Here is a 19,442-nt window from a genome sequence, read left to right as displayed (position 1 = left end):
TGATTATGCTTATAGCTAATCACTAAATGGATGAAGTATAGTTTTGATTGACTCTGCTTGTAGCTGTGTCTGATATAGTCTTAACATAACTTCTATCTATTATGGAGGAATCATTGTTATCACAGACAAGTGGGGCTGTGGTTTAGACAATATTTCTGATTGGGTTGGATTCCATATATCATGTATTACATGATATGATATTCCTAGTGTATTCCATTCTTCAGTCATGACAATAACATTGTATTGTTTACGTATTGTGTTGTATCATGTGTTATGTTCTTTTTGTTTTGTTCTATGGTGTATAAAAAAGTGTTCTAGTGAAACTGAAATTTTATCTTGATGATTGTTGAATTATACTTATGCTGTGTTGTTTTATTTTCCAGGGGTAACCTTTTTGTTGTTGATCATCGATCAGCAAGCGTTTGATTCACGATGGATATTTTTTGGTCTAGTGGACCCCTGGTTGTGTCTGGTTTTTGATGAGAGAGTTTTAGATTTTTAGAGAGGAGATTTTGTATTTTTGAAACTAAGTAATTTAAACAGAAGAACTTTTATATTTTGTCGGTTGAACATATGATTGTAATCTGAAAACTGATTTAAAGGAAATGCTTTATCCAAAATAAATTTCTTAGAACACTACCTCATTTTTTGTTTGTTTATTGTGAAAGCAAGATTGTACCTCACCCCGAATCCTCCCTTTAACCATGCTAACACTGAAATAAAATATGTATTAGCAGTAGGTTTACATATCAAAGACTGCTTGCAGAGCAGTTTCTTAGGGTTCAAAGTAATATGAACATTTTTAATTTCAGATACTAAAGGACAGAGAACAGGCGGCAACAAAACCATGATGCTGATGCGGGTTCTCCTGGGGGAGCCCTTCATCAGCAAGAGCGGGAACCCTACCAAGTACAAGCGTGCACCTTGCAAGAAGTGCTTCCAGGATCGATGTGCGTGCAAAAATAACGAGTGCTTTGATTCGGTCATTGATGATGCTGGCAGAAACTTCCGAGAGTTTGTCGTCTACAGCCAAGACATGTGTTACCCTGAGTACATCATCCATTACCAGAGAGTGTGATAGCATTCTTAGAACTTTATCACTTACCAGAGAGTGTGATAACATTCTGAGAACTTGATCACTTACCAGAGAGTGTGATAACATTCTGAGAACTTGATCACTAACCAGAGAGTGTGATAGCATTCTTAGAACTTTATCACTTACCAGAGAGTGTGATAACATTCTGAGAACTTGATCACTTACCAGAGAGTGTGATAACATTCTGAGAACTTGATCACTAACCAGAGAGTGTGATAACAATTAACATTCTGAGAACTTCTCATCACTTACCAGAGAGTGTGATAACATTCTGAGAACTTCATCACTGACCAGAGAGTGTGATAACATTCTGAGAACTTTATCACTGACCAGAGAGTGTGATAACATTCTGAGAACTTTGTCACTTACCAGAGAGTGTGATAACATTCTGAGAACTTTGTCACTAACCAGAGAGTGTGATAACAATTAACATTCTGAGAACTTCTCATCACTTACCAGAGAGTGTGATAACATTCTGAGAACTTTGTCACTTACCAGAGAGTGTGATAACATTCTGAGAACTTTGTCACTTACCAGAAAGACCACAGTGCCACTTACCCTGGAGGTCGATGATTGACCTCCTTTGGTGGTGACCTTTGGTGGTGAAGAAAAATACATTGAAATTCCCCTTTTAAGACCTCCACAAATCTGAGAAAATCAGGTCTTAAAAAGGAGGGAGTCTTAACCCTTACACTGGTGCAATTCTGTAACACATGTTACATAGCCACTGGTGAATTAACAGAGAGAAAAATAAAGAAAAACGGTCATATAGGTTTTTGCATCCATGGGAGGTAATCGGAACCGACCAAACAGACTGAGCCAGTAGCGCGACATATGTCGTGAGAACCAGGTGACAGTATACGTAAAGTAGCGCGACATATGTCGCGACAACCAGCCTAAGGGTTAAAATGGGGGTACGTTTACAGAGGTTATGAGCAAAAAGTCTGAAAAAACATGGTCGTAAATGGGAGGAAGTCTTAAATTGGGGGGTCTTAAAAGGGGGGTTTCACTGGACCCGATTTTTTCCATCCCTCTCCAGCTGGACATGGGTACCTGATCGTATTCAGGACCTCGGAGAGGAGATAGGCACAGCCCTCATAAAGCTTTCTCCAGAGAAGCTGAGATTTCTAAAATCTTGCTCCCCTACGACCAAACATGGTTATGGGACAACCTGTACCTTTTTACCAGAGAGTGTGATAGCATTCTGAGTACTTCGCGACGGGCGCAGTGGCGTGGTGGTAAGACGTCGGCCTCCTAATCGGGAGGTCGTGAGTTCGAATCCCGGTCGCTGCCGCCTGGTGGGTTAAGAGTGGAGATTTTTTCCGATCTCCCAGGTCAACTTATGTGCAGACCTGCTAGTGACTTATCCCCTTTCGTGTGTACACGCAAGCACAAGATCAAGTGCGCACGGAAAAGATCCTGTAATCTATGTCGGAGTTCAGTGGGTAATGGAAACACGAAAATACCAAGCATGCCTACTCAACGAAAGCGGAGTGAGCTGTCACTATGCTCTCAGAGTATAGTGTGGGGAACCCAAATGGGCAAATGAGCTCACACGTAACCAGAAAATTCTGGAACGCTGAAGAAGAAGAAGAGTACTTCGTCACTGGCCAGAGAGTAGACGTGATATTTAGAAGTGCATGCATCGCATTACATCATTATACTAAATTATTCATCTCTTTATTTTCAGAGACTGATTACCCTTGGCACTTAAAACCCATAACAGAGCACAGATGATAATTGCCTTTATTGTTATGAGCCTTAATAATCTAGAGACTCAATTACCTTGAATATTGCACATTTCTTGACGGACGAGAAAATGTCATTACTGTAAGTGCTTCATTACATAATGAAGAGAGTGCGATCATTATGAACTTTTGTCACTTGTAATAGAGTGTGATTATTTGGAGTACTTTACATCGTGCTTGAAACTTTTATTGCCTTGAGTACAGTGGAACACCCTTTTTAAGACCTCAAAAAGTCTGACAAAATCAGGTCTTAAAATGGGGGTAAATTAAATTAACAGAAAGTCTACGAAAACAGGGTCCTCAAAGGGAGGAAGTCTTAAATTGGGGGGTCTTAAAAGGGGGGTTCCACTGTACCTTACTGTGTAAAAGAGAATGGTCTTAGGCCAAAAAAAAAAAAAGGTCTGTTTACGGTAACCCGACCGACCCTATTTTTTTCGCGCGACCCTAGACTTTTTTTTGGCATTTGGGAAAGAAAGAAAAAACAAAAATCTTGGTTTTTTTTGCAAAATAACGTAAAAATATGGTTTTTTGGAGAAAAAAAAAAAAAAAAAATCCCGACCTACCGACCCTATTTTTTGGGCCTATGTTACCGTAAACAGACCTTTTTTTTTTTTTTTGCCTTATCCTGAATTTCACTTGTCGAGAGTGTGGTTACGCTGAATACTTCATTACTAAATTGCAAGAGAGTGTGATTATACCCTGAATGACTATACTTCTTTGCTTATTAGAATGTGTGATTGCATTGAATGCTTTTTTATTCACTAAAGTAAGTGATTACGGTGAATACTTCTTCGCTTTCTAGAGTGTGTGATTATGCTAAATACTTTTTAGCTTACCAGAGAATGCTTGCGCGGAATACATGTACAGTGAAAACTGTCAAATACGGTCACTGGACTTAGCGGACACTCGCAGAATACGGACAGTCAGTCTCGGCACGGACTGCTTTACACTGTAAAACACCTGTACGTTACGGCCACCTCGGCATTACGGACGCGGACACGTATTTTGGGTCCATAATAAGTCATATACCGTACTTTCCGGGTGACAAGGCGCTTCGTTATCTAAGACGCACCCCCTTCTTTTTAAAATAAATTGTAATCCAGTCACCCATTGGACGCAGGGGGCCGATAGGGCGCACCAAAATGACCCAGTTTTTGCCATGAGAGGTGGTTCCCCTGTCATATCTGAGAGAGGAAACACTTCCTGCATCGGGGTCAGTGACCGACTTTAACTGAGTGAAAATATGTGTGCTCTGTGTGTGCGGCCAGATCAAAGGCATTGTGATAGCTGGGTGGCCTTGTTAAAAGACACGACCTTCTTCCCAGGGGTCAATGACCCAGTTTTTGCCATGAGAGGTGGTTCCCCTGTCATATCTGAGAGAGGAAACACTTCCTGCATCGGGGTCAGTGACCGGTCAGTGACCGAGTTTAACAGAGTGGAAATCTGTGTGTGCGGCCAGATCAAAGGCAGGGCAGTACCTAGTAGCTGAAACATGCATTATCACAAGTTTTTAAACTTGTTTTACAACAGTCAATATTAAATGTTTCTCTATTTAATCTAAACAGCTTCTGTTTTTCTTATAAATGTACATGTACATGTGCAGTACTCTCTCTCTCTCTCTCTCTCAACTTGCCTTTGTCGCGTTTACTTGCACCTGTCTAATAAGGACACCTGCAGAATAAGGACACTTTTGTCTGGTCCCAAGGGTGTCCTTATTTGACAGGTTTTACTGTACTTCTAATGGCCTGCTAGAGAGAGTGATTCCTTTGGATACTTTTACAATTGCCAGAGGGTATGATTACCCTGAACTTTTCATTGCTTATTAGTGAGTGTGAGTACCTGGAACACTAAATATATCATTTGCTGCATACAGTGCATGTTAGGCCAGAATACTTCATGATATACCACAGAGCAGTGTGTCAACTTTTAGAACTTTCCTGTAACAGAGCCTGAGGATTGTCTGGTGGTGGTGGTGTGTGCCTTTTTATTTTGGGCTTGTTTATCTTTATTATGTGGTATATTTGTTTTCTGTACTAGTGCATGATGTAATTATTGCATTGGTAGTGTTAAACATTTTTTTCTCATCATCTGCTCTGGAGAAAAAGGGGAACAAACTCAAGAACAATAACAGAATAACATGTACCAGGGGTACCTGTTACATGCAGCCCCTTTTGTGACAGAACACTATTCAAAGGACATCTTCTGTTGTCCCTGTGTTTATTATCTCTACTAAGCAGGTATGGGAATTGTCCACGAAAAGGAAATAACGTTTCAGCAAAAATAAAAAATTGTCCGCGGCAAAATAAAGGTAAATTAAATTATTTGTATACTATTGTCGAGCTCTATCCATTATTTCCATACACGAGAACTATCAAAATATTGGTACAAAATGCTAAAATTCATTTTCCTTCCGGGGGGCTTTGCCCCCCTGGTTCCCCCAACGGGGCTCTACCCCAGAACCCCGCCAGGGCCTAGGCGGCCCCTGGACCTCGACCTATTTTCAGAGTTTTTTCTATTTTGGAATTCCCATGCCTGAAGTCTAAGATATACCTGTCATTTAGGTAGGCTGGTCCCAAGGGTGTCCGTTCACCACAGGTACCACTGTTGCTCCCGTCACTGTTGTTTTTACAATTGTGCTTGCTTCATTGTTAGCAAATTTGGTGTTTACTCTTTTGTAATGACACGAGGAACATTTTTAAAGAGCTTAATCTCTCTTGTAAAAGCTTGAGCTTCTGTGTCATGTGGGATATGTTAAATATCATCATCGTCCTGTCATTTTGGCGTAACTCGATTCTTCTCGATTTTGATGTTTTTGTGCTAGACTAAGTAAATCATTCTCCATGAAATGTGACCCTCCACCACGAAATGAGTCGCATGTCACCTTTGCATGATTTTCATATTTTTACATTTTCCTAAAGAGTTTTTTATGCTCTATCCAGTGGTGAAAACCGTTTTAGAAAAGAGCGAAAACTGTTTGAGTTATAAGCCTTATAAATATTAAGCCTAGCGCAGAACCGCGCGAGGTGACATGCGACTCATTTCGTGGTGGAGGGTCACAAATATTCTCTTAAATACGATTGACATTGCATTTTTATACATTCTTTTACCTTTCTATCCATACCAGGTACAAATATAAACATTATTTCATAATAAAATTAATCAGTTGTGGTCTTTTTCTGTCTAAAACGAGTCACGCCCAAAGTTAATGACGGCGTCGGTATGGGTTGACTAATAAATCTTTGCCTTGAAAGATTTTGTTCTTTGTCTTTTTTGTTTGTGTGTGGATGGAAAACAGTGTATGGGCTTCTTATGTAATGTAGAAGACTTGACACTTTTTTTTATATATACATTGTATATCTGATGAAGTGCTATAATTTTATGTCAATTTTATTGTGAGCTTCTCATCTGTGTAAAATGTTTGTGTTGGTCATTTGCTGTTGGTGTGTGGATGCATGGTGTCTGACAATGTTATGTATTGTGTGTTCATGCTGTGAACAGAAGTGAGCACAACAACATCAGTTGAAATAATTATGTCCCTTGTTTTTAGACAGATTTAAAGGTCAGGAGTGGTATGCAAGGAAGAGTTTTAGCGGCACTTGACTGCATGGTGGCACTGTTTGTTCTGTAAGTCGCACTAATTGCCATTCATGAAACCCCGTTTAGACCCGCCAGTCATGTGATGGTTTTAAACTTGCGGGACCTACCTCTCGGCACTAAAGTGGCTAACGGCATGATGCCGCCAGGTAATCTTTTGATGTTCGGATGGCTGTGTCCGCATCTGGTCTGATTCAATCGGTCGCCTCGCTGACCGTGCTTATCTCGTCTATTAGGAAGCGTTGAGTGGCGGTGATTTCCTTTGATAAGGGTGTTTGTGAACAGGGCAAGAGGGAGGTAACAAACTCATTATCTAAAACTAGATGAATACCCGCTTCGCCGGGTACCGGCTTCGCCGGGAAGAAGTAGAGCCGAGTGGCGCACCGTACGCCGGCTTCGCCGGGTACCTGGCAAAGCCGGGTGAGTGCAGTGGCGCACCGTACGCGAGTGACGCCACACAAAGGAAAACTTCTAAAAATAGTAACGGGAATATGGATTGAGCGTTGTGGACAGTGACCTTCTAAAAAGATTAACGGGAATATGGATTGACGCCACACGAAGGAAGGGAGATAAACGCAAAACACTGGAGAAGATGAGGAAGAGTTACTGGGAATGGATCTGGGAAGATAACAGAAAAACCAAAATCGGTTCAGCACTGCGCGCTGAGAGCACGTGTTTAAAATTCTCATCGACCAGGTTGTGTCCAGGGTGTACCTGAATATGCCCACCAAATTTGAAGCAGATCCATCGAGAACTTTGGCCGTGCATCGCGAAGACACAGACAGACAGACAGACAGACAGACACAAGTATAGAAGGCTCGATAATGGTCTCCTGCATGCCAGTTAACACCGAAGTAGCTAAAACGGCTCCAGCATCTGAAACCACCTCAAAGATGTAATTGTCCTAGATACCACTCCAGGTCAAGAACAACTGAAACTGCATTTAAATAATAGTGGTTTGTTTGTTTGTTTGTTTGTTTGCTTAACGCCCAGCCGACCACGAAGGGCCATATCAGGGCGGTGCTGCTTTGACATATAACGTGCGTGCGCCACACACAAGACAGAAGTCGCAGCACAGGCTTCATGTCTCACCCAGTCACAGAATTAAGGAGCACTAACAGCAAACAAATCTGACTGATTGTGTCCCTTGGATTCTTTGACGCGCTAGACAAGAATGTGTTGTTGCCGCTGATGAACATCTGTTAGTGACGGTATGTGTGTTTGAGTGCGTGCGTTCGTGAATATCATTAAAAGCAAATATTTTTCTGTTGATCCTTTCATTCATACTGCAGTTTACAAAGTCAGGACGTACTGCAATCACGTGACACACACACACACACACACACACACGAACATTCACATGCACAGGCACGCACGCAAGCAAGCACGCGTTACAGGGCCGGACTACGGGGTGGTGGTGGTGGTGGGGGGGGGGGGTTACAGGGGTTGCGCAACCCCCCCCCCCCCCTGGCTTAGGCATGTACCTCCCAAACGCATTTTTTTGGGGGGGTGGGAGAGGGAGGCGGGGGGGGGGGGGGGTTGCACCTGGATCATCATGAAATCCGAGGAGAAATCGCACCTCTCACCCCCTCAAGACATTTTTCTTCAACGATTTTTGTGATGAAAAGTATGAGTCCTTACAATCTCAATTCTCAAGTTCTTCATTGCCTTTTCAGCTTGCTGTCGAATTTACCTTTTTCGTTCAAGGAGAGGCTTCCTTTCCCCCCAGAAACATCAAAAAACGTTCAGCTTCAAGGGGGCTTCGCCCGCCGCCTTGCAACCCCCACCAAGGGGGCTTCGCCCCCTGGACCCCCACCAAGGGGCTTCGCTCCCTGGACCCCCATCTGTAAACACCCCCCCCCCCCCCCCCCCCCCCCTAGTACTTGCCTAGTCCGGCCCTGCGTTACTGCCCGTACACTGACTAAACACCAACGCGCATCGGCCCGTTATGCAGGTAGTCCGGCCCTGGTATATATATATGTCGTGCCGAATTCACGGAATTGCCGAATTCGCGGAATCGGCAACATATTTGCCCATTTCGCGTAATCGGCAAAACGCTGCCCATTACGTGAAATCGGCAGCGTTTTGCCAAAAATGCGGAAAGGCTTCTAACATTTGCCCATTTCGCAAAAGCGACAGCCAGTCTGTCACTTTTTGTGTCACCAGAACATTGCATTAGCATTTCTTTACCTCCCCACTATGTTTTGTGTGGTCTATTTTGGCCTGTGTCGAGCATATCTCCGGAAATGTACGAAAACTACACTTTCTGCAGTAACTTGCCGTAACTTATTGATTATTGCGATATCTATCCATTGGAGTATCTAGTTGTCTAAGTGTGATGATATCCCAGGCATTTGAGAACTTTAAAACCAAAACGTGGCTGCCGATTTCGCAAAATGGGCAAATTTTTAGAAGCCTTCATGCGACTTCGGCAAAACGCTGCCGATTTTACGTATTGGGCAGCGTTTTGCCGATTACGCGAAATGGGCAAAACTGTTGCCCATTACGCGGAATCGGCAATTACGTGAATTCGGCACGACATATGTATATATATACGAATGATCGCGTGTGCTGTGTCTCGGGTGGAACGTAACGGCTAAGTGTGTGTGCACTTAGAAATGTAATAGGCAATACCAAAAGGACGCGTGTCTTTAAAAAGATCTGAACATACATACTGATGTAAAAAAAAAAAAAACGCTAATGCAATCATTTTTTGACCGTGTTCTTCTACATGTGCAAAAATGTTCGAGGCTCCGAACAGGCTCTAATTTATGGAACGCCAGATACGCAATGTCCCCGCGGCCGGAATCCCGCGCGGACTTTTGAGCTTTTCTCCCAAGTAAAAAAGTACCACACTATGTACTATAGTATACTATAGTAAAAGTACTATGGTATACTATAGTTTACTATAGTACAAGTACTATGGTACATTGAATTGTACTATGGTATACTATAGTTTACTATAGTACAAGTACTATGGTACATTGAATTGTACTATGGTGTACCATAGTTTACTATAGTACTAGTACTATAGTAAACTATAGTACAAAAGTACTATAGTACAATACATTAGTGTGTACTATAGTACATTGTGGTAAATGTACTATAGTATACTATAGTAAACTATAGTACAGTTAAATGTACTATAGTATTTTGAGCACTTTTTTGCCAAAATGTACTATAGTATACTATAGTATACTATAGTAAACTATAGTTTACTAGAGTACACGTACTCTAGTTTACTAGAGTAAAGTGTAGTACAGCGTGGTATTTCCGTAGTAGTACATTTGTACTATAGTACTTGTACTATAGTTTACTATAGTACAGCGTGGTACTTTTGGCGTGGTACATTTGTACTATAGTACTTTTACTATAGTTTACTATAGTACAGTGTGGTACTTTTGTTGCTGTAGATTTTGTACTATAGTACTTTTACTACAGTTTACTATAGTATACTGCAGTACTTTCTTGAAAAATTACCATAGCCTTAAAAATTACACTGGATGTAAATGTGGCCCCAATTTTTGCTGAATCAATTGTTTTGTGTGAATTGAATGTGTGTGTGTGCACGATCAGGCCACTCGCTGCAGTCAATCTGTCACATTTGGTAGGAAAGTAAAGGTTCATCACATGTTTTAAATTTTATTTTCATTTTTTGGCAGAGCATTAATAGTCAAACTTATGTAAGAACATTTTAAAATATCCACTAACATGTAAAAGACCCAATTAAATAATAATTTTAAATAAGGTGTCCATCTTGCACAGTGAGTAACCAAGCTGTTGATTTTTGGTAAATGTCCCAATGCAGAAACAGTTTTAATGCAATTTTTTATAACCCTGTTAACCAGAACAAGTAACAATAAAATGCACAAAAAATTATAGCACTCTTCTTTGTGGGAATTCATCTTTAGCACAACACATATTTTATCAAAATTATCTCCCCTACAGCCAAGTTAAATTTCTATGATTAGCTTTGAAAGTGACCATGCATACATCAGTACATGAAAACTCTGTGAACAATCAAAGGAGACAATGATTGTCCCTATTATTGACCGGAACTCTACCCCAATCTGAACTTGAATAATGCAAACTATCAAGCTGACTTGATGTCATCTAACCCTGTATGTGTGTGACCTTACACAGATAAAGTTATTGAGTTACTTTCTTTCTTTATTTGGTGTTTAACGTCGTTTTCAACCATTCAAGGTTATATCGCGATGGGGAAAGGGGGGAGATGGGATAGAGCCACTTGTCAATTGTTTCTTGTTCACAAAAGCACTAATCAAAAATTTGCTTCAGGGGCTTGCAACGTAGTACAATATATGACCTTACTGGGAGAATGCAAGTTTCCAGTACAAAGGACTTAACATTTCTTACATACTGCTTGACTAAAATCTTTACAAAAATTGACTATATTCTATACAAGAAACACTTAACAAGGGTAAAAGGAGAAACAGAATCCGTTAGTCGCCTCTTACGACATGCTGGGGAGCATCGGGTAGATTCTTCCCCCTAACCCGCGGGGGGTTATTGAGTTACAACGATCTTGCTTCAAACACATTCAAAATAATACCATTTCTCTGTTATTATTATTATTTTCTGTGAACTTAAAAGTTTATGAGGGTCAATTTTACATGGGTCACATCTACAGGTCATCCAACTTCAATAGCCTGTAAAGTATCAAAAATCTAGCTTTCAAAACATTTCAGAAAAATAAGAACACATGCTTTCGCAACACATCCTTGATATTTGTCAAAAATGTGGTTTTGAAAAAATGCCAAATGTGGTCATGTTTGAAATTGATCAAACCATAGCAGTATGTTAACTTTGTAAAGTCTATCCCGAAAACCATCCAAGAAAACAACAATGTTCAATTCTGTCTACCCATTGTAAGTCAGCCTAATTATGCTCCCCATCAGTGACATTCTCCTGACCTGGTGAGTCAAAACTCACTAAATGTCCAATGGAGAGTTTTCAGCATGCAACCAGAAAGTATATAGTGTGGCGTTATGTCCCTTTTTTTTCAAAACAGGGTTATATATGTGGCAATAATCACATGAAATGTTCTCTGTCCTCCACATCTGTTTGATTTGTGATTGGTGTCCAGATTATTTGCTACAGGCATCTGATTAAGTTTATTGTAGCTGCTGTCCGGTTCCCTTTGCCAGTGATATCTGCTTTCCTGTTCTGTAACTTGTATTTATGTTCGCCGATGGCACCCGCTGAATAGTTTTGGTTGTTCTCCAATGGCATCTAGCTAGCTGCTTTGACGTCTGTAAGTGGTGTCAAGGTCCTTCACCATGCAGTCATCTGCTGGAAGTGAACAGGAGGCTCTCTTGCTTATGACACCCACACCAGAGCATGGAATGAAACCTGCAATGACACAGCAGTATGACTATGAGAAAGCATGCAGACTGAAGCAAAGAGGGCCAAACTTTAAGAGAATGATAATGAAACCTAACTTAAAGTGCCGTGGCTTTTAGTGCATATATATCTAACTTTTAAAAGTTGTGTCCGTCTGTGTGTGTATTATGATGACTAAAGGCTCCGAAACAGCTGCACCGACTGAGACGGTGGTGGTGGTGGGGGTTTGAAACGTGCTGGTGCGTGTATGTTTGTGCTTGCGTGTGTGCAGACATGAATGTCTTTGTCAGTATGTGTGTGTGTGTGTGTGTGTGTGTGTGTGTGTGTGTGTGTGTGTGTGTGTGTGTGTGTGTGTGTGTGTGTGTGTGTGTGTGTGTGTGTGTGTGTGTGTGTGTGTGTGTGTGTGTGTGTGTGTGTGAATTTATGAATACAATTGAAGGCACAGTAAGCCTCCCGTAAACCATCACAGATACGGTCAGGCTTTTACACACAGACTACAGTACAAACACCCTTTCATTTAAACACTCACCGATTGAGAACATCCTAGGTGCCCTCCATAAAGAGCGAACAATTTTCAAATAATTTATTTTTGCGTGGTTTATCTTACCCCTGAGCCATCGTGAACCAGTCTGATCCAGTTTCCCTTTTTTCACAATGTAGTCGTCAGTTAGTCATTTGAATGCGACTCCATGTGAGCTTATCTACAATAGCACGTTTTTATGCACGAAACAAACGGCTGTGGTTCACAAAAACTCTAGCGATGGTTTTTGACTGTTGAGAGGAACGGTGATATATGCATAAACCGCCGTCTGCTACGACCCTTGCGTGACCCTGCTTCCGGGCTTTTCTTTTTTCAAACTTTCACAACTTCGAATTGCACTGATCTTGTCTTGATGAAAAAAGAATTCTTTTATGATTAAAGAATGTTTGTGTAACAAGCTGTCAATTTATTATTTAGATTTTAAAAGTTAGGTCTAGCGCAAAAACGCACCACGGTCCAAAAACATTCTGATAATCATCGATCCACGGCTATCGCCAGTTTACATCGATAGAATGAGACCCGAAGGGAAGTAACTCATTTTTGACCTGAGTTCAATCGGCAAAATTAATTCTTTAAAAATTGCTCGCTCTTTACGTAGGGCACCTAGGATATTCCCGTTTGGTGAGCGTTCAAATGGAAGGGTGTTTGTACTGTGTGTAAAAGCCTGACAGTATCTGTGATGGTTTACGGGAGGCTTACTGTCCGGGCGTGATTTCCGGTATTGAATATTCATAACAGCCGTCCAGCACCAAAACGAGGCGCCATTGTTGTAGAGGACCAAGTCCACGAAAATAAATTCTTTGAAAATTTTTCACGCTCGACAGAAAGCAGCCAGGATGTTCCCGTTCGGTGAGCGTTCAAATGGAAGTATGCTTGTACTGTATGTAGACGCTCGGGGAGCTCTGTGATGGTTTACGGGAGGCTTACTGTGCCTTTAATGTATATACATCTATACACACCTAAGAAGATAAGGCGCTCAGCAGGTCTGCACTCATGTTGATCCATTATGTCGGAAACAGGCAGAACTGGATCCTCCACCCAACAGTCACTGCTACAGTGCTGCTCTCAGCTATAAGCAAGAGAAAGCAGCTTGAGTGTTTCATCGCATATAATCCCAGTGTTTGCATACTCCATAGCGATTAGCTGAAAGTATTTAGCTAAAACATTAAACTATTACATGGGTGTTACTGGGAAAAATCAAAAAACCTGAAAGGCAGCGGTCCAGGGGCCGCTGAGGCCCCGGCGGGGCACAGGGGCAGCGCCCCGTTGGGGGGTTGAGGGGGGCAACGCCCCCCTGAAGCTGAAGCAAATTTGCCAAAATGAAAGCATATAGTGGCCATTTCCAGCATTCTCACAGTCAGAAACCATACAAGAAGAAAAGAAGCAGAAACAAAAAAATCCACAAAAATAATACAAATGGGATACTTTACTGTCCCAATCAACCAAGCAAAATCACCGTCAATAATTCAAAAAAAATTCTAGAGCTCGGCTGTTCTGCATGACGAGCGAGCGATTTCTTCCCACTGCTCCCGTACTTCACTGTCTTGGAGCAAAAGATGCAGAAACTCGTTCCAGGCAAATCTAGCTTCTTCAGCCAGGTTCGATATTCCTCACCATCACCGTTTTTTTCCAACAACCATTCCCACCTCCACTTGTTTGTAACACCTTCCTCTAGTTTTTCAAGTTTAGAAGGATCGACATCATCACTGATGTAAGGCATTTTGATTGAGCAAAATGCTCAAGTTTGAAAGAAAGTTTCTGGACACCGACGAAATCAAATCATAATAAGCAAGATGGCGGCAAATCCAAGGGAGCGAACCGAGAAAGCACGCGAACCGGTGTCAAAAGCCGGAAGAGTAACACCCATGCTATTATCAGTGGAATACCAAAGGGGTGGCATATGTCATCCAAAATATAAGGCAATTTAAAGTGTGATTGACGGGACAGAAGCGTTTCAATGATACAAATAGAGAACACTACATAGCCTACTGTGTGTTACTGGGTTTACACAAGTAAAAGTGAATATTTTTTCTTCTTCTGTTTCTTCGTTCATGGGCTTAAGACTCCCACGTTCACTCATGTGGATTTTTACGTGTATGGCCGCCATTCAGGCAGCATACGCCAATTTCGGGGGAGGCATGCTGGGTATTTTCGTTTTTCTATAACCCACCGAATTCCCACATGGTTTACAGGATCTTTTCCATGCGCACTTGGTCTTGTGCTTGCGTGTACAATGCGCCCGTCGTGAATATTTCAATATTTGAAAAGCAATAAGTGTAAATCTGGTGCCACACAGCAAGCCATGAAGTATTCTGTTTTCAATTCCTACGTACCGGAGAGATAACCCATGTAGTAACTAAACCATACACGCACATATGGGCATATCATTGAGGTCATGGCAAGCTGGTCTGGCAGGGACCTTATATATTCCACTGCTCATGATTGCAAAGTCACAGATGCAAAGTCATTCTCGTAACACGTTTGGGCGTGCCATTTTCTCGCGAGTGTTTTGAGAATGAAGTTTGTCTCGGAGATTTTGCATAAGCAGTGGAAAATGACATCCCTGACAGACATGTTGTTTGAACCAACCTCATTTACATGATAGACACGCATGTGAAGAGATGGTTCATTTATCACATCATGACACATGGGTGGTATCTCTCAGGTAGGCAAAACAATATATATCTAAATGCACCAATTTACCTCAAGCACTCAGCAGGTCTGCACATATGTTGATCCATTAGGTCAAAAAACCACCAGAACTTGATATGTTGTCCAAAAGTCACAGATACAGTGGAACCCCCCAAGGATCCTGAAAAAATAATTAAAAATGAAGAGCCAACACTTGTACAAATTATCTGTCTTTGTACATACAAGCACATACACAAATAAATCTGCTTGCACTATGCTGGCTTTAGGCATGTGTAATAAAATTATTTTGGGGGAGCTTCTCGATTCAACCGGGAACTTTTGTTGTTGTCAAAGCAATTTATGCCTCAAACATTCTCCCACTCTAAGACTGAACTATGCATTCAGTATGTGTTGATATCTGACTTAAACTCACAAAAATAACAAAGGCTAGTTTGTAAAAAGACACTGATTTGAAAAGAAAATTTAAATTCAATTACATATTATTATGTATTATATAATCTGTTCTGGGGCTTTTTTCCAGGTCTTTTAAAACAGGATGTTCACAAACAATAACAAACACATTTTCAATCCAATGAATGTTTGCAGCACTGTCAGCCGGACAGAAATGACAGTATGTTGACAAAGCCGTGATAAAAACATAACCTGCAGTCCTACCTTAGCGCAAAGAAGTATGAATGGTCTCTGTGTACTCTACAATCTCTGACTGTGGCCCTATGTAAAGGTCGAAAAGAGCTGGCTGTGCTTGGCCATTAAGAAAAATTTCAGTTAAATCAGATTTGTACAAGGAGAGCATAAAAGCATATATTCACAGCATGTATGTCTTGTTATTGCTATAGGTCTATATATCTATGCCACAATGACACAGCAAATACGTACATTCATACAGACATATTCATTTACTCATATAATTTAAATTATATAGCACCACAGGAATATGTTAACATCAAAATCTAATATGAAATTTCCTACACACACCCATGAAGTTCAAGCCCTAAGCAGTTCTGCACACATGTTGATCCAGGAGGTCCAAACACACCCTGCACTTGTTGTCCAACAGTCACTGCTCCAGTGAAACCCTCCATTTAGGACCCTGAAAGATATAACAAGTTCCATAAAGTGATACAAAACTCTTTGTTGTTGTCCTTATCTGCTGAAGGAGCACCTCCTGTCGCTTCACAGCATCTGTAACACAAGAGAGGACTGAGTATCCAGCCAGAAATTTCATGACTGTATTTTTATAATGATGATCAACAAAACTTTTTAGGGGCTTTTAAAATGATATGACAAATATAAAGTCAGATGCACTTCACCCATTGTTATACTTAAGTGTTAAACATAGAACTAAGGCTTGCTCATACAGTGGAACTCCCCTTGTTAGACCTCAAAATATCTGAGAAAAATAGGCCTTAAAAAGGACCCCTGGGTGTCTTAAAAAGGCCGTTGATTGATGATTCACAAAGGTTATTCACAGAAAATATGAAAAAAGCAAGGTCCTAAAAGGGAGTGTGTCTTTAAGTGTGTGTGTCTGTCTGTGCATCACAATTAAGGGCTAAACAAAAACAAACACACACCCAAGAAAAGCAAAATTTGTTTGAAAATTTGATTAAACTCCAAGACAGTGAATCAAACAAGAAATGTCAATCACTGATTCAGACGCAGTTTATATTTGAATGTATGTGTGTGTGTTGCAAACATTACACAAAAGTGGATCATAAATACCAAATTCAGCTATGCTAGTACCGTATTGCAAATTACATTAAATTTGAAATGAATTTTTATAATTTGTTGTTAATAATTTACTTACTGGTTAAAGAGTACAACTTTTCACAATTTCAGCACAGAGAATGGAATCCTTGGTGTCTGCTTCCTTTTCTATCTGAATGACTCATTGGTACAGCCATCTGTCATCACCCTGCCGACTGTTTTTTTGACCTGGAGTCCAGAAGCTTCCCCACCAACTCAGGCAGTTTTGTTTTTCACTAAAAGCAAAAGAATAAAGGTCAAATAGATTTGCACAAAGGAATAAAAAGAGGTTTTCTAGTAATCCAAATAAAGCATGCAGAAATAAAAACACAAAAAGTAACATCAAACAGTTTTGCCTCTTGTGCCCCCAAGACACTGGAATAATTACAGGCCACCAGATAGGCCGTCCATCACTGAAAGTGAACAGAAAAACTTGATGTTTAAATATGTGTGTGTGTGTGTGTGTGTGTGTGTGTGTGTGTGTGTGTGTGTGTGTGTGTGTGTGTGTGTGTGTGTTATACAAGTGGTACAGGTAATTTAAGACAAGAGTTTAAAATGTCACTTACTTGTTGTCCCTGTCAGTGTAAACTTTCAGCACAAAGAAGAATGGAAACATTGGTGTTTTTGTCCGTTCCGTTCCAATTGAATGATTTGGTACAGCCATGCCATCAAGTTGATCAACCAGCTCACTGTTCCTGTTACCAGTTCAACCTCTTTTGCACATTGCCGACAGATTTTTAATCTGAAAAAGTCATGTATACATGTTTTCAAAATGGGAATTTACAAGTAAACAGTTAACGAAACAGTCCGCTTCTGTCACGTACTCCCCACGAACACCACTATGTGGGGCAGCCAGATCCAGATAGAATCAACAAACAAGTAAAACTCAAAGTAAAAACATCAAACTCAAACTCAAAGAGAAAAAAACCAACCAGACGGCCCAATGGTCACTGTAGTGTAATTGTATCAGATTCAGATTCTCACAATGGTATAAACTTTGCAAATCTCAAAAATAGTCGGATACGGGTAGTGACAGTGATAGTGAAAAAGAGTTGTGGGAGCTGTAAAGAATAATTATACGTACTCCTCACTCGATAGTCGATGACTTGGCAGTTACACTTACAGTTGCAAATCACTCGATAACTCCTGAGCGAATCTGGATACGATTACGTGGAAAACTCTTGAAGGCTTACTTCTCAGTCCAGATCCATCTTCTGCTCTCTGAATTATGGTTACACTCTCTTGGTGGGTTCCTTTCGTGATGTTGTAGCCCGCTTTTTTCCAATCTCCCTGGTGCAAACTCTTTCTTGTGAGTTGAAGTTCGTTGGTTGAAAATCAGTTACTAGTGCTGTCCCTTGATTTACTTCGGAGTGGTCTCCTCTTCGATTTTAAAGGGACATAACTCTCGCATGCTAACCCTTTCTTCGTATCGAAAGTAGCCGGCTCAGTTTGTTTTTGTTTTTGTTTGGTCTTGTGTTTGATGACTTTGCTAGTCCAATATTTTATATATATATATACTCAACCAAAACTTAAATGTTTTTCCTAGCTATTCAATTTTATGAGTTACAGTTCCTTTTAGGTACTGCTCTGTTCATTTTAGCATGTGCATAGATATATGCAACGCACACAAGTGTGTGTGTGTGTGTGTGTGTGTGTGTGTGTGTGACGGTGTGTGAGTTTACGCAGTATATGTGTGTATGGGGGATGTGTGTGTATGGGGGATGTGGGGGTATATGTGTGTGTGTCAGTGTGTGTGTGTGTGTGTGTGTGTGTGTGTTTCGACGGTAAGCGAATGTCAGCGGTTTGTGTGTGTGCATGCGTGTGGGCGTGAGTGCGGCATGTGCGTGTGCGTGTGCGTGCGTGCGTGTGTGGGGGTGCAGTCTTTTGCTTACGTTTACAATTATTCTCTGTATATGTTCCAAGGCAGGGCGGACTAGGCAAAGAGGAGAGAGGGGGGGGGGGGGGGGGTTGCCAGTGGTGGTCCAGGGGGATGTTTCCCTGGCGGGAAAAGGGGCAGAGCCCTTTGTGGGTGTCAGGGGGCAAAGCCCCCTGAAGCTGATGGGTTGGTCATATTCTGAGATAGGAAAATGGTCGCTCCTTGCATGAAACGGCATAAAATAAACAATAATAAAAAATGTTTTAAATAAGTGAGGTACATGTTTAGGCTAGGTGGGGGGGGGGGGTTGCGCGCAACCCCCATACCCCCCCCCCCCCGGTAGTCCGGCCCTGCAAGGACAGGTTGGAAGATGAGGCTAAGCCTAAAACCTTTATCCTGACGTAATAAAGTTAATTATGATCTCTCTCTCTCTCTCTCTCTCTCTCTCTCTCTCTCTCTCTCTCTCTCTCTCTCTCTCTCTCTCTCTCTCTCTCTCTCTGTCTGTTAAGCATTCGATGTGTACATATTCTATAACCTTTTTTTTTTAAATCTCATATTGTGTGTGTGTGTGTGTGTGTGTTTGTGTGTGTGTGTGTGTGTGTGTGTGTGTGTGTGTGTGTGTGTGTGTGTGTGTGTGTGTGTGTGTGTGAATGTCCGTGTATATGATGTGATTAGAATAGGGGTGCCTCTCTGCATGGGTGAAAAAACACTTAATTTGTTTGTAATGCTTGTATGCCACAACGCTCTCTCTGTCTCTGTCTCTCTCTGTCTCTCTCTGTCTCTCTCTGTCTCTCTCTCTCTCTCTTTCTCTCTCTCTCTCTCAAATTA

At 41.2% G+C, this 19,442-nt stretch overlaps 1 protein-coding gene and 1 long non-coding RNA gene across 3 annotated transcripts in view; one reads left to right on the top strand and one right to left on the bottom strand.

Annotated features, from left to right (window-relative positions):
• The window catches only part of LOC138969153 (uncharacterized), a 61,431-nt gene extending 55,337 nt beyond the window's left edge, over nt 1-6,094 (top strand). Inside the window, exon 19 of the mRNA XM_070341873.1 lies at nt 813-6,094. Within this exon, the coding sequence (XP_070197974.1) occupies nt 813-1,078 (266 nt within the window). The 3' untranslated portion in view covers nt 1,079-6,094. The remainder of the gene's footprint in view (nt 1-812) is intronic.
• Nucleotides 6,095-10,067: 3,973 nt separating this feature from the next.
• On the bottom strand, nt 10,068-18,228 carry LOC138969148 (uncharacterized). 2 transcript variants are annotated; one of them, XR_011456386.1, is made up of 7 exons: nt 17,823-18,228; nt 17,305-17,480; nt 16,800-16,974; nt 15,971-16,085; nt 15,047-15,155; nt 13,303-13,412; nt 10,068-11,811 (listed from the first exon to the last, which is right to left on the bottom strand). It is a non-coding gene; the product is annotated as an uncharacterized lncRNA (long non-coding RNA). The 2 variants fall into 2 exon arrangements; XR_011456387.1 differs by having other exon boundaries at nt 17,932-18,228.
• Nucleotides 18,229-19,442: the final 1,214 nt, after the last annotated feature.

The sequence above is a fragment of the Littorina saxatilis genome, linkage group LG6 (genome assembly GCF_037325665.1).
Source record: "Littorina saxatilis isolate snail1 linkage group LG6, US_GU_Lsax_2.0, whole genome shotgun sequence".
In the NCBI taxonomy this organism is placed as follows: domain Eukaryota; kingdom Metazoa; phylum Mollusca; class Gastropoda; order Littorinimorpha; family Littorinidae; genus Littorina; species Littorina saxatilis.
The sequence above is the reverse complement of the archived record's forward strand: the minus strand, read 5'-3'. Positions and strand labels throughout refer to the sequence as shown.